This window comes from Pteronotus mesoamericanus, unplaced genomic scaffold (assembly GCF_021234165.1).
Source record: "Pteronotus mesoamericanus isolate MK-2021 breed Mesoamerican mustached bat unplaced genomic scaffold, CSHL_Meso_final contig_220, whole genome shotgun sequence".
Classification (NCBI taxonomy): domain Eukaryota; kingdom Metazoa; phylum Chordata; class Mammalia; order Chiroptera; family Mormoopidae; genus Pteronotus; species Pteronotus mesoamericanus.
This window is the reverse complement of record NW_026555091.1, coordinates 9,983,025-9,997,744: the sequence shown is the minus strand read 5'-3', so window position 1 is coordinate 9,997,744 and position 14,720 is coordinate 9,983,025. Positions and strand designations below refer to the sequence as shown.

At 69.2% G+C, this 14,720-nt stretch overlaps 1 protein-coding gene across 1 annotated transcript; it reads left to right on the top strand.

Moving 5' to 3' along the window:
* Positions 1-5,830: 5,830 nt before the first annotated feature.
* On the top strand, positions 5,831-14,661 carry AEBP1 (AE binding protein 1). The gene is made up of 21 exons (XM_054571305.1): positions 5,831-6,319; positions 7,794-8,168; positions 8,596-8,658; positions 8,780-8,851; positions 8,954-9,091; positions 9,163-9,240; positions 9,824-9,901; positions 10,035-10,115; positions 10,229-10,279; positions 10,450-10,559; positions 10,629-10,768; positions 11,029-11,113; positions 11,206-11,350; positions 11,456-11,541; positions 11,792-11,915; positions 12,173-12,369; positions 12,466-12,645; positions 12,809-13,160; positions 13,246-13,385; positions 13,537-13,636; positions 13,835-14,661. The coding sequence occupies exons 1-21, from the start codon at positions 6,067-6,069 to the stop codon at positions 14,467-14,469; spliced, it is 3,483 nt and encodes a 1,160-aa protein (XP_054427280.1). The 5' UTR covers positions 5,831-6,066; the 3' UTR covers positions 14,470-14,661.
* The last annotated feature ends 59 nt before the right edge of the window (positions 14,662-14,720 follow it).

Genomic DNA, 14,720 nt, shown 5'->3' with positions numbered 1-14,720 from the left:
CGCCCGCTGTCCCCGCAGGCACACTGAGGTTCCGGCTCGCCGGCTCCTAAGTGTCCGCTCCTGACCTGGGGTTGCCGTTCCTTCCCTGTTGTTCTTGTTTGCCTTTTAATTTCATTTTCAGTCGATTTTGAACAGAGAGCTAACACTTCTAAAAAGCTGGAGTTCTCGCTCCTTTCTTCTACAGCCTCTGCTTGGAACGTAGACACACACTCCTGTTTTCATTTCACACAGCACTGCCCTTGAACCCCCTCGTCGAAGTTCTTGGCCGCGCGTTGAGATGACAGTGTGACCTTTTCTCCAGGGGACCTCAGTTTGGAATGAATGACCCTCTATTCCCCTCGGACTTTCACACGGTCTGCACCGCACTTCCTTCCTCACCCCCCAGTCTGCCAGCTGCAGAATCACTCGTGGCTGGGAGCCTGCCTCCCGCCCCCTCTGCTGCTCCCTCCCCACGGCTGCGGCAACCCCCAGCCTCCCCAGGGGCTGCGTCCTGTGGTGAGTGGAAGGAATTTGGGTGAACTCTGCTCGCTCAGCAGTCTGGGCCTGGGGAGCTGGGCGGGGCACCGGACGGTGGAAAATCACATGTGGTTTTCAAGTTGCTGGAAACCAAGAAAATCATTCTGCCAGTTGTGCGCACGGCGAGACGCCCTCCGGGAGACCCCAGGTCCCACAGCTCTGGAACCACCTCGTGGCCCGCACAAGCCAGACTGCAGACGAGGGGTTGCTTCTAGCCCCTCCCCACTGGAGGGAGGAGCAGAGGGACAGCGCAGGCCTGCATCCTTCTCCCGCGGTCCCTCGAGGCAGGCCCAGGACACCAGGAGACTGGGAGGGGCTGGGCCTGACCCTGAGGCCTGCCGTCCAGAGCCCGGGGGAAGGCGCCCCGGGCGGACCCACTCGGTGTCTCAGCACTGTGGCGTCCCCCGCACCGTGGCCTGGCCTCGGGTGACTGCGTTGCTGCCTCAGAGGCCCGAGTGGCCAGTACACTCTCCTCTGGGCCTCCAAGGCCCTGCCGCTCCCGTTGGTCCCGTTCCTGTGCCCTTAGGTCCCTGGGCTGCCCCAGCTGGAACTCAGGCACGCGGGTCCTGTTGGCTGGCGAACTCCCTCCCTACCCCGGCTGCGGCACCCTCCTGCCGGTGCCCGTGCACCAGAGGCCAGAGTCTAGGGAGTTTCTGAGGCCTCGCCTGAGCCCTTCCTGCCATGGACCTGCTGTGACTCGGACACATCACTTCTCGCCAGGCCTGTTTCCTCACTTAGATGTGGGGGATGGTACATGTGCCCAGTGAGCATCAATCACTGCCCAGCTGCTGCCCACGGGCCGGGGCGCAGTCCCAGAGACTGATTTCCGGGGTCTCAGCCGGGCAGCCAGGTCTCCCGCAGGGCAGCTCTCGGCTCCCTCAGGCCAATGGCGTTCTCGGGCCGGTGCCCTCCCCTGCGCCCTCTGTGCCTGCACCCAGTCGCTGACTTCCTGTTCCCTCCAACTGCCTTCAGGGGAAGGCGAGATCCCTGGGCAGGCCTCCAGGGGCAGCCCCCTGACAGCGCCCTCTGTAAAGACCTGCCCAGTGGCGCAGTGAGCCCTGAGGGACACACGCTCACCTGTGCAGGTGGCCTGGGACCCAGAGGTAAGGAGATGGGTGCCACGGGGGGAGGGCTGGGAACTGGGGGTGGAGGGTGGAGGGTGCTGAGATAGCACACTTTCCAGCCACAGTGACATGCAATAGGTGGCAGTTTTTGGCAGGATGGCCTGCGACTCAGGAAGCAGAGATGTGGTGTCCGTGGGTGCAGCGGCCTCCGCTGAGACCTTTAACAGGGAAGGGCTCCCTTCCTGAGAGACCAGACCGATGCAGCTCTTGCCCGTGTGGGGTCAGGAGAGGGCCTTTTTATTTTTTTTAAAGAGCATTTTATGTACTTATTTTCAAAGAGGGGAAAGGGACAGAGAAAGAAACATCAACATGTGGTGGCCTCTCATGCACCCCCTACTGGGGACCTGGCCTGCAACCCAGGCCTGCGCCCTGACTGGGAATCGAACCAGCGACCCTTTGGATTGCAGGCCGGCGCTCAGTCCCCTGAGCCCCACCGGCCGGGGCCGGGAGCAGGTCTTTATGGAGAGGCCGCCTGGGGCTCAGGACATGGCTCTGCAGGGGCCCTGCACTCCCTGGACAGGGGTAGACAGAGGTGCCGGGATCAGGCCCCAGGCCTCGCAGCCTCCCGGAGCGGAAGGCTGGGGTGGGGCCGACGCCCCGGCCTCCCAAGGCCCTGGCCAGCATCGCCTCCGGCGCCAGCTGCCTGTGCAGCGAAGCAGCTGCGACTCCCCCAATTGTCGGGGGCACTGGAGTTCAGGTACTTCAGCTTTAGTTGTAGTTGACTGGCTTAGTGCTTCACGAAGGGAGAAGGCTGTTGTGGGGGAACAGGAACAGAGGCTGGGGTCCACCCCGGCCCCGGGGCACTGGCAGCCCCACCTTTGGGCCCCAGGAGGGCGCACGGGCTCGGGTGGTGTCAGAGCCACTGTGCTCCGGGGAGACAGGTCGGCGAGAGACGGGTGCGGAAATTACCGGACTCAGCTTTTATCTGATTGCCTTTCCGCTGAATTCCAAACTCCTCGTGAAGAAGGTCAGCTGGAGGGGAGCCAGCCGTTAAGACGGCTGTGAGGGCGCACGGCCCCGTCTTCCCAGGTCGCCAGCATCAGAACAAAGCGCCCACAGAGACTCCACCCTCATCTCTGCTTATCGGCTCTGGTGGTGACCGGCAGCATGGGCGCCCGGCCTTCCGGTTCCACGGCCGGGCAGAGGGTCCACTGCAGGACCCCGCACCCAGCTGACGGGAGGGGTTGTTCTCTGCGCGTCCTCGTCCTCGGGACAGGCTGCTGGGACCGGGGGAGGAAGCAGGTTTCGACGCTGCCTGGCGGCCCACAGGGTCTCCCACAGGGTCCCCTGGGGTACGGCGCGGTGGGGGCGGGGCTGTCCCAGCAGGTGGCTCCCTGCCCGCTGTCCAGGGGACTGACCCTGCCTCAGCGGGAAGGCGGTGGGTTCCATTCCTGCTCCCTCCCAATCCAGCTCCTCCCCCTCCCACTGTGGGAGCTTCTGGCTCCCTCTGGGGCAGGAGGCACAGTGGCCTCGGTGTCCGGCCCTCTCAGCTTTGCCTCCACGATGTGCCCCCCCAGCCTGCAGGGCCTCTACGTGCCCTGCCCTCCACACCCCTCCACCGCCCTCGGAGGCGACCCTGCTCCCTGCCCTGGTGGGAGCCCCACCCTGGCGGGCAGCGCTGGCCCTGGGGGGCGGGGACCGTGCAGGCCACGCCCTCTCTGCCGCCGCTGTGTATCAGGGGGCTCTGCAGGCCTCGTCCCCCCCAGCCGCAGGGAGGCCACGCACCCGCCCGGCCCATGGCCGGCTCCCCCGAGAGCCCTCCTTCCCCGCTCTAGAAGTCGTTGGGGGGGACCCGCCTGGGTGACCTGCCACCGTCCCCTTGTCATGCCCAGTCCTGCTGTGGCCCCCCCAGCAGATTCTCAGTGCAGGGAGGGGAACCTGGAGGGGCCTCCCTAGGGTGTCCCACAGACCCCGAGACTAGCTCAGAGAGGGCTCGACGTGCACACCGGTGCCCTGCCTGGGGGGGGCACCAGACCCTGGAAGTAGGAGCAGCAGCCACAGGAGGCGTGGGCCTCCCCCCCCCCGGCCCCCCGCCTGCCTGCCCGCTTGGCGGCTTTGCCCAGGGAGCCACAGGGTGTCCTGGCTGCCCGGCTGTGCCCGGACCCAGCCCCAGCCCAGGCCTGAGGCGCATCCAGGTACGGCCTTAAAGCTAAGCTGGGCCCCAGCTCCACGCCCCCAGGAGGGGTTCGACCTTGCGTGGCGAGCAGCCACCCCAGACCCTCAGGGTGCAGGGCCCCGCTCCCGGCCCCACTCCCGGCCCGCCACAGCCCCAGGCCCAGCACCAGCACGAGGCCGCCGCTCCTGTTCCTGGCGGTGACTCACTGGTGAGGGAAAGGTTCTTTCTACCCCTTCCTGGTGTTCTCATGGCTTCTATTTTCCCTGGCAGAGGACGCGGGCCCAAATCTGATCCATGTGTGAGCCAGTGGGACTGGCCTCCGCAGGGGAGTGACGCCCCAGAGCCTCTGGCCTCCCCGCTTCTCACTCAGCTGGGGGCTGGAGAGCGAATTCCAGGCTCACAGAGGCCATTTATGGAGGAGGGCTGGCTCCGCCTGCCTGCTGGCAGCCCCGCTCGGGACACATGGCAGGGCCGGGAGGCCTGCTGGGGGCCGAGCCCCACGGGGGCGCTTGTCTCCCGGGGGGAACAGGAGCTGAAGTTGTACTAGGCACAGCCCGGGCAGGACCCGCCGGACCTGCACCTCCGGGGCTGGGGACACAGGCGAGGAGCAGAAGGTGATGCTGCAGCCAGAGGCCCTGGGGGGCCCAGCTCTTGACACAGGCTGGGCCAGTGGGAAGCGAAGGGCGGCCTGGAACAGGGGCAAGAGGAAGTGAAGCCCCGGGCGCGGCTCCCAGGCCCAGCTGAGCGGCAGCCCCCGCACCGAGCCCTGGCCTCCGCCCGCTCAGGCTGGCCAGGGCCACGCGGGGCCCGGGGTGGCCGGGCCTGCGAGCCGCGTTCTGGAGGCAGAGAGGAAGGGGACAAGGGCTGCACGGCACCTCAGCTGGTGGAGAAGCAGCGGGTGCCTGGGGGGAGGCAGTGACCAAGGTGGGGAAACAGTAAAAGAAACGGCGGGGGTGGGGTCAGGACCTGCGCCTGTTTGGGTGGCGCGCGGCTGCTCCCTGCAGTGCGTCCGGCGCTTGTTTCCTCGGCTTGAAGGCGCACGCCCTCTCACCAGCGGGTCTTGTTTGGGGGCCGCGCCTGGCCTCCTCCTGAGGCCCCACGTCTCCCAGTGAGCAGGGCTGAGCTCACTGGTGCGGCCCCTCCAGCCGGCCCGGGTCTCACCTGGCTTCGCCCGAGGCTGGGCCGTCTGCTTCAGAGGCCAGAGAAGCAGGCTGCTGCCCCGCGCCTCCTTGACAGGTTCTTAGTCGGGGTCTGGGCACCCTCCCTCGGTGGCTGGGAGTGCAGGGGTGCACGAGACACCCTCACACTTGCATGGACATCTCCATACCCCTGAGAGCCTGTTCCTGTGACTTACACTGACAGCTCGTTAAAAAGAATCTCCTCCCAACCTGCTCCACCCCTGCCCTTCTCCAAACCGGCCGGTGTGCCAGGAGCCGGGCAGGAAGGGTGCCTTACCTGGGGCTCCTGCCCCCAGCAGAGCAGCCAGCCTGCCCCCGGCCGCTTCGCTCTCAGCCCAGTGGAGCCTGGGTTCCCAAGGCCCCGGAGGAGGCTCAGGCCCGGCTCATCCTGGGCCTAGGAGGCCGGCTGGAGGTCTGCACAGCAGACCTGCCCGTCCAGAGAGAAGGAAACACGGGCTGGGCCGGTACCCTCAAGACTCCTCGCGGCTGAGATAGGGAGGGTCCCGGAGGCCACAGCCCCGGCTTGGCTCCCCTACCTGCGTTCCTAGTCACCTCCAGGGGGCTCGGAGGCATCTCGCGCCCCAGTCCCGGCTGGCTGGAGGGAGGGAGGTGCTGCGAACGCACCCGCGGGACTTCCCACTCACTCCGACCCTCCCTCCCCCCAGGCCTCCAGCTCGGGACACCGCCCCCCGTCCCCGCTCCGGGAAGTGCCAAGCGTGGGGAGCCGCTGCTCGGCACCACCCCCCGCGCAGACCCTCCGTCCACGCCCAGCTCCTCCTCTACCTCCTCCTCCTCCTGCCCCGGGGTGGGGAAGCCGGTTCCGGAAGCCCCGACGCCCCCGCCCCGGCCGCCACTGGAGCTTTGGAGAGGGCGGTGCGCACCAGAGCGCGCCACGCGGGGCCGGAGCTCCCAGCGGCCGCAGCCCCTCGGAATCCCCTGCCACTCCTGCGTCCCCACCGACCCCTGAGCCACTGCCCGGCCCGCAGCTCCCGCGCCCCACCCCGGAGCCCCCAGCGCCCACCCCTATTCCTCCCTCGCCTCACCTCGGAGACCCCGTGCCCCACCCCGGCTTCCTCCCGAGCCCCTCCCCATCCCCGGCCCCGGCCCCCTGCCCCCCACGCGTGCCGCGGCCATGGCGGCTGTGCGGGGGGCGCCCCTGCTTGGCTTCCTCCTGGCGCTGCTGGCGCTGTGCCCCGGGGGGCGCCCGCAGACGGTGCTGACGGACGACGAGATCGAGGAGTTCCTCGAGGGCTTCCTGTCTAAGCTGGAGCTCGAGCCCCGGGAGGACGACCTGGAGCCCCCGCCGCCCCCTGAGCCCACCCTGCGCAGCCGCAAAGCCCAGACCGGGGGCAAGCCGGGGGCGCGCGTAGGGGTGGCCGGAGAGGGTAAGAGCCGGGCAGGGGTGGCCCTGGCTTGATGGGAGCCTCGGGGCGCCCCGCACCTCAGGTGAGAATGGCGGGCCTCCTCAGGGGCTGGCCACTGTCCAGTCTGCCTGGCTGAGTGGCTCTGTAAGGCACGGGACTGCCCAGATGTCTGGCGGACACTGTGCCAGGCCGCAATCCATGCTGGCTTGTAGCCCTGTGGGCACGGAGACTCACGAGGCAGGTCCGCTGCCCGGACCGCCCGACGTCCCTCGTTCCCAGCACACACTGGCCCCGGGCGGCACTTTGCTGCCCCCTCCCCCGGTCGGTGCTGAGAATGGCTCTGCCGCCCTGGCGGGCCACTCAGCGCGTCCGTGGTCCACGCTGGCTGTGCCGCAGTCAGTGCCAGAGTCGAGCCTCAGCAACCGCGGAAGGTTCCCCGGTCCCTCCGACCGCCCCGCTCCCAGGGCACAGAGGAAGGAGACCCCCTCCCACAGGGTTTGTGGCCAGAGCGCAAGGAGATGATACATCCCCGAAGCATGTTGTCCAGCCTCTTACGCAACCAGCGTCAGTGCCTCAGCTGCCTTGTGTGCCTTGGGGCGGGTGGCAAGGGTCTGGCTGATCCCTCTCCCGAGACTCCGGCCACCACTCCTCGCTCCTCGGGCCAGCAGCCCCTGCCCCAACTCCAGAGCTTTCGTGGCTCCCCCGCCCCGGGGTGGGGGCCGGTCCTGGGACCCGCTGGGCCTCCCCCACCCCCAGCTCACACTCCGGACCCGCGGTCCTGGCCTCTCGGGCGTTGCTGGGAAAACTTGAGTCCGCCGGGCTGGGTTGGCCTTCCAGGAACTTTCCTGGGTTCCCCACTTGGCCCGACCCCGTGACGTGCCCAGCCTCACTCCCGCTCCCTGCCCCGCACTGGCACGGATGAGCAGCCACCTGCACCTGCCGCCTGTGCTCGTCCCTGAGCGGCCCAGGACCCGCTGGAAGCAGCTTCCAACCACCCCAGACCCCTTCCTCCTCTGCAGGGCCTTGCCCACCAGTGCCCTGGACCCCTGAAGCTTGAGGTCCAGGGCACTGGTGGGCAAGGTCGGCCCCGCCCCACGCACTTTCCTTTGCGGGGCAGTTGGCAGGGAGGAGACTGCCACCCCCTCGAGGCTGGGGTGCCCCCACTGAGACCAGCATGGCTCAGTCGCCTGGGTGCGTCCCGTGTCCAGCACAGCATAGCTCCCTGACTGGCCGAGGGGCCTGTCCGGAAGGGGGCACTGCAAGGGCCTCTGTTCCTCAACAGGGACAACTGGGAGGTCGAGAGCCCACGGGTGGGAGCTGGGCCACCCGGTGAGGGTGGGTCTGTAGGCCCGGAGCCAAGATGCGTCACTGAGACAAGTGACTTAACCTCTCAGTTTCCCGACCTGGGAAACGACCCAGTGCCCAGGCTTTGGGGGCCATGGGGGGCACAGAGTGGGCTCTCCATTGATGGGACCTACCTCCGCCTCTTGGGCAGCACCTCCAGAGAAGGCCAAAGACAAAGGGAAGAAAGGGAAGAAGGACAAAGGCCCCAAGGTGACCAAGAAGCTGCTGGAGGGAACCCCCAGGCCACCTAAGAAGCCCAAGGAGAAGCCACCCAAGGCCACCAAGAGGCCCAAGGAGAAGCCACCCAAGGCCACCAAGAAGCCCAAGGAGAAGCCACCCCAGGCCACCAAAAGGCCCAAGGAGAAGCCACCCCAGGCCACCAAGAGGCCCAAGGAGAAGCCACCCAAGACCACCAAGAGGCCTCCGACTGGGAAGAGGCTCCCCACCCTGGCCCCCTCAGAAGCCCCATGGTGGCCGCTGCCCCCTCCCCTCAGCCCCCCCTTCGAGGAGCCGCCGCAGGAGGAAGGTGTGTGTCTGCTCTTCTGGCGTGGGCTCTGCCCTACCGGGCTGCGGGGAGCAAGGAGGGAGGGTGGGTCCCTAGTGGGTCCCCCGGCAGTTGAGTTGGAGCTCCCTCAGGGCGCTGGGTGGGGCATTGGGGGGCTGGGGGCCTTCCTGGGGGGCTTGCTCTCCACTGTCCTGGTGTCTGTCCCTTGGAGTCTGCCCAGAGCCACCGCCCAGGTGTTGCTGGACTTGGAGCCTCAAGGGGCCCCTCTGCTGGGGCAGCTTTGGGGCAGGGCCTGGGCTCCCCAGGCCGCCCGTCCGGCGGCCCGGCCCTGGGAGCGAGCTGCGGCTTCGGGGGGCGGTCAGCAGGGCCTGGCTGCGGTGGGGGCGCCCGGAGCGGCCTGTGGTCAGCGCGAGCCGCCCATCCCTCTGCACGGGGGTCTGTGCTGCAGGCGGGGCCCCCCCAAGTCCCTGGCAGCGTCCCGGAGCAGAGGCCCGTGTGGAGCGCCAGCCTGGTGAGTGGGCGGCACCCACCTGGTTGGGAGACCCGCCGCCTGGGCCTGCTGGGTGTCCAGGGTGCCCGGGGCGGGTGCCGGTGAGTGTCTTCAACGAGGCAGCCACTAGCTTTCCCTCCAGAGCCAGAGGAGGAGACAGAGCAGCCCACGCTGGACTACAACGACCAGATAGAGAGGGAGGACTACGAGGACTGTGAGTAAGGGCCCCCCCCACCCCGCCGTGCGGCCCCTGCCCGGCCCGCCTCCCAGCCCTGCCGCTTGCACCCCACCGGCCCTCCCCCGTCCTCTCCCCCAGTTGAGTACATCCGGCGCCAGAAGCAGCCCAGGCCGCCCCCCAGGAGGAGGCCCGAGAGGCCCCGGCCTGAGCACCTCGAGGAGAAGGCCGAGCGCCCAGCGCAGGGGGTCACGGCCCCAGAGGACAAGGAGCGGACCGGTAGGACGGGGCGGAGGGGGAGGGGCCGGCCGGCGAGAGGCTGCCTGCCCACCCGCCTCCTGCCTCCGCAGAGCCGCCTCTGAAGCCCCTGCCGCCCCTGCCGCCCCCCGACTACGGGGGTGGCTCCGTGATCCCCGACTACGACAACAGTGAGTGCCCTGCCCCCGCCCTCATCACAGGGCCAGCCTGGTGGCAGGGGCCCTGACGTCCCCACGTGCCGCCAGCGGTGCCGCCCTCGGGTGCCCTCCGTGCCCGGCCCGGCCTCCCTCCACCTTCCCGGCTTCTGACTCTGCTCTTCCTTCAGCCCCTCGCCCCCCACCCTGCCCTGACCTTTCCTCTCTGAGCCCCAGTGGCCTCCTCCCGCCCCCTGTGTCCTTGCCCTCTCCCTGCCCCATCAACCCCTCCGACCCTTGACCCCAGCTCAGCCCTCATCACCACCCCCTCCTGGCCCCTGGTGCCACTTGTCACTCGAAGAGTGTCCTCCCGGTCCCCCTCCTTGCCCAGCCCAGCCGTCCCCAGGCCGGCCCTCCCACTGGGCGGGGCTGCTGACTTCCCTGGGGTCTCCCAGCCCATCTGAGCCCCAGAGGCCTCTCGGGGGCCCTGTGGCTTCCCCACGCCCACGGACCCCACGCCCGCCCAGTCCGGCCACTGAGCCGTGGGCGCCTGGAGCACTGGCTCGCGCCGTGGGCCCAGGGCAGCCTCGGCCGTCTCAGCAGGCTCTCCCTCCCCCAGTGGACTATTACTTCCGGCCTCCCAGCCCCCGGAAGCCGGACACCAGGCTGGAGACAGACGAAGAGAAGGAGGAGCTGAGTGAGTGAATTGCTGCTGCCCCCACGCCTGCAGCCCCACCCCACCCACCTCCACCAACCTGCCCCCGCTCAGCCTGTGCCCCCACAAGCCCCTTCAAGCCCAGGGCTAAGGGACAGGCCCTCCCACTGTTCAGAGAAGCCCAAAAAGGAGGGCAGCAGCCCCAAGGAGGAGACAGATGACGGATGGACGCTGGACAAGGGCAAGGACCACAAAGGTGCGGGCCTGGGGTGGGCGGATGGGCCCACAGCCTGGGTCCTGGTGGCCCAGCAGCTGGACACCTGGCTGCTCCAGGGCCCTTGGCACCGAGTCCTCCCGTTGTTGCCCCAGGGCCCCGGAAGGGCGAGGAGGCAGAGGAATGGGCTCCAGCAGAGAAAGTCAGTGAGTGAGGGGCCGGGGGCGCGTTGGGGGCAGAAGGTGAGCGAGGGAGCTGGGGCCAGCGACGCCCCTGGGCTGCGTGTGGACTGGGAGGAGGCTCTGGGGCCCCGGTTTTGAGTGGGGTGGAGGGGGAGTGGAGCCACGGGCCACCAGCCCGGGTGCCGTGTCCCCAGAGTGCCCCCCCATTGGCATGGAGTCGCACCGCATCGAGGACAACCAGATCCGGGCCTCCTCCATGCTGCGCCACGGCCTGGGGGCCCAGCGCGGCCGCCTCAACATGCAGGTGGGTGCTGGGACAGGCCCTCCCCCGCGGGCCGGCCGCGCCCCCGCTGAGCCCCCACCTGCCCCGCAGGCTGGCGCCTCCGAGGACGACTACTACGATGGGGCCTGGTGCGCCGAGGACGACGCCCAGAGGCAGTGGATCGAGGTGGACACCCGGAGGACCACCCGCTTCACCGGCATCATCACCCAGGGCCGCGACTCCAGCCTCCAGTACGTGGGCTCCCAGGCACGGGGGGCGGGGGGTGCGTCCCAGCCCGGCTCTGAGTCCCATCGGAGATGTTTCTGTGAGCCCCCCGGGGCCCCAGCCTCCTTCTCGGCCATGGCAGCGTCCAGATAAGCAAACCCCCGTCCATGGCCATGCCGGCACCACTAGCCCTCCAGTTCTTGGGCCCAGGAAGGCCAGCTGAGGGCCCGAGGCCTGGGCTGGAGACCAGCCTCGCCCTGACCACTGACCGCCATCCACTCCCCAGCGACGACTTTGTGACCTCCTTCTTCGTGGGCTTCAGCAACGACAGCCAGACATGGGTGATGTACACCAATGGCTACGAGGAAATGGTGGGTACCTGTGCGCCGTGCAGCCCCCAGCGTCCGGGCCACAGCTGTGCTGGCCCAGGTGGGGCGCTGCTCTGAGGCCTGCTTCTCCCCAGACCTTCCACGGGAACGTGGACAAGGACACGCCCGTGCTGAGCGAGCTCCCGGAGCCGGTGGTAGCCCGCTTCATCCGCGTGTACCCGCTCACCTGGAACGGCAGCCAGTGCATGCGCCTGGAGGTGCTGGGCTGCCCCGTGTCCCGTGAGTGCCGGGGGTGGGGCGGGGGGGGTAGGGGGCGGGCAGGGGGGCGGCCAGCGCAGGGCTGGTGGCCAGCAGCTCAGGGCCCTGCCCGCCCGCCCTCTTCAGCTGTCCACAGCTACTACACACAGAACGAGGTGGTCGCCACCGACAACCTGGACTTCCGGCACCACAGCTACAAGGACATGCGCCAGGTGGGGCCCCTCCCAGGGCAGGGCGCCCTGTCCCCGGCTCAGGCACGAGGCTAGCAGGACCTCGCTTTGGCTCCGTTCTGCTCCCATCCCAGACATGGCCGCCTGGGGGGCTGGCCCCGGACACTCTCCGCCCTGAGCCAAGGGGCTGGGCCTCTCTGCAGGGGCCGCGCCAGCCACCCAGACGCCTTCTCCTTGGCTGCTGGGCAGTGGGGCAGCGGGGGCCATGTGACCGGTGCCCCCTCCCCTGCAGCTGATGAAGGTGGTGAATGAGGAGTGCCCCACGGTCACCCGCACATACAGCCTGGGGAAGAGCTCCCGCGGGCTGAAGATCTACGCCATGGAGATCTCCGACAACCCCGGGGACCACGAGCTGGGTGAGGCCCCGGCCTGGGCGCCTGGCCCCGCCCCCAGATCAGAGGCGAGGCCCCGCTGCAGCGTAGCCTGCCCTGGAGGTGCCCACTCCCCACCTCCGCCTGCCTTGGCGCTCCTCTGGGGGTCCCCGTTTGCCTTGCCGGCCCGACGAGCCTCAGCCGCCGCCAGCCCCGGCAGTGAAGAGGCCAGTTCGGTCCTTCCCTGGATCTCCCGGGCCTCGGGAGGCTGAGCGGCGGCTGAGGCTCCCGCCCTTGCGCAGGGGAACCCGAGTTCCGCTATACAGCTGGGATCCACGGCAACGAGGTGCTGGGCCGCGAGCTGCTGCTGCTGCTCATGCAGTACCTGTGCCGCGAGTACCGGGCGGGGAATCCCCGCGTGCGCAGCCTGGTGCACGACACGCGCATCCACCTGGTGCCCTCGCTGAACCCGGACGGCTACGAGGTGGCCGCACAGACGGTGGGTGCAGGGGCTCCGGCGCAGCCGGCGCAGGCCCGTGGGGGCAGGGGCGGGGCCAGGCCGCCCTCCACTGACAGCCCCCCCCCCCGCCCCCAGGGCTCGGAGTTTGGGAACTGGGCGCTGGGGCTGTGGACGGAGGAGGGCTTCGACATCTATGAGGACTTCCCAGATCTCAACTCCGTGCTCTGGGGAGCTGAGGAGAGGAAGTGGGTCCCTTACCGGGTGCCCAACAACAACCTGCCCATCCCTGAACGCTACCTCTCGCCGGACGCCACGGTGAGGCCACCGCCTGGCCAGCAGGGCCTGGGGGCAGCGGCGGCAGGCGCCCTGGCGCTCTGGGCATGGACGGTGGCGAGACGGAGGGACCGGGCGGGGCCAGTTCGGGGCTCCGGGGAAGGCAGTAGAAGCTGCCCCCAGGCCTCACACAGCCCGCCCGCAGGTGTCCACGGAGGTGCGGGCCATCATCGCCTGGATGGAGAAGTACCCGTTTGTGCTGGGCGCCAACCTGAACGGCGGCGAGCGGCTGGTGTCCTACCCCTACGACATGGCGCGCACGCCCACGCAGGAGCAGATGCGGGCCGCGGCCCTGGCAGCCGCCCGCGGGGAGGACGAGGACGAGGTGTCCGAGGCCCAGGAGACCCCGGACCACGCCATCTTCCGCTGGCTGGCCATCTCCTTCGCCTCCACCCACCTCACCATGACCGAGCCCTACCGGGGAGGGTGCCAAGCGCAGGACCACACCGGGGGCATGGGCATCGTCAACGGGGCCAAGTGGAACCCCCGATCTGGGAGTGAGTCGGCTGGGGAGGGGCCGCGGCCGGGCGCTCGGGGCGGGGCGGGGCGGGGCGGGGCTGACGGTCCCCCCCCCCCCCCCAGCCATCAACGACTTCAGCTATCTGCACACCAACTGCCTGGAGCTCTCCATCTACCTGGGCTGCGACAAGTTCCCTCACGAGAGCGAGCTGCCCCGAGAGTGGGAGAACAACAAGGAGGCCCTGCTCACCTTCATGGAGCAGGTGGGCGCCGTGGGGGAGGGTCGGGGGGGGCGGGCGCAGCTCTCGGCGGGGCCGGGAGGGGCTGCAGCAGGGTCCCAGGGGACTCCGGTCCAGGGGCCTGGACAGGGCAGGGGCGGCCGCCCGGGTCACTGCCGTCACCCCCTTCCTGCAGGTTCACCGCGGCATCAAGGGGGTCGTGACGGATGAACAAGGCATCCCTATTGCCAATGCCACCATCTCCGTGAGCGGCATTAACCACGGTGTGAAGACAGGTACCTATGCGCACACCGCCACCCCGCTAACCCGGGCGGGGGCCCAAATCTCTGCTGGTCTTGGCACGTGAGCCCGGGCCTGAGCCAGCAGGTGTCATTCCTTCGACGCCTCCGCAGAGGATCCAGGGCCTGCCCCAGGCAGAGGGGGGCTGGGGCCAGGAGGGGGCCCGCGGACCACTGACCCTGCCCCCCTCGCAGCCGGAGGCGGCGATTACTGGCGCATCCTGAACCCCGGGGAGTACCGGGTGACGGCCCAGGCGGAGGGCTACACGCCGAGCGCCAAGACCTGCAACGTGGACTATGACATCGGGGCCACGCAGTGCAACTTCATCCTGGCCCGCTCCAACTGGAAGCGCATCCGGGAGATCCTGGCCATGAACGGGAACCGGCCCATCCTGCGCATCGACCCTTCGCGCCCCATGACGCCCCAGCAGCGGCGCCTGCAGCAGCGGCGCCTGCAGTACCGGCTGCGCATGCGCGAGCAGATGCGGCTCCGCCGGCTCAACGCCACCGCGGGCCCCGCCGCCACGGCCACCTCCGCGCTGCCCCCCACACTGCTGCCCACGCCCAACCTCACCTCCTCCCCGGCCCACGCTCCCACCCCCACCCCCACCCCGACCCTGGGGCCCTGGCGCATCCTACCCGAGCCCACGGCCGACTGGGAGGAGACTGAGACCGAGACCTACACGGAGGTGGTGACAGAGTTTGGGACCGAGTTGGGGCCCGAGGAGGAGAGGGAGGAGGAGGAGGAGGAGGAGGAGGAGGTGGTCACGGGCCCGGACTTCCCCTTCACCACGGTGGAGACCTACACGGTGAACTTTGGGGACTTCTGAGAACAGGTCTGAAAATGCCGGCCCGCGCCAGCGGTCAGGTCACAGGGCCAGCTCAGCAGCCATCAGCACACGGAAGCCCCCTGGTGTGGGCACGAATGTCACCAACACCTGAGCCAGGGTCTGCCTGGCCCCTGGGCCTCCTGCCGGCCTCAGAGGACGCACCGCTGACGGCGGGCGGGGGCAGGCCTCTCAACCGCCGCCCAGGCCACACCAATAAACCAGCTCATGGCACACGCGTCGCCGACCGCAGG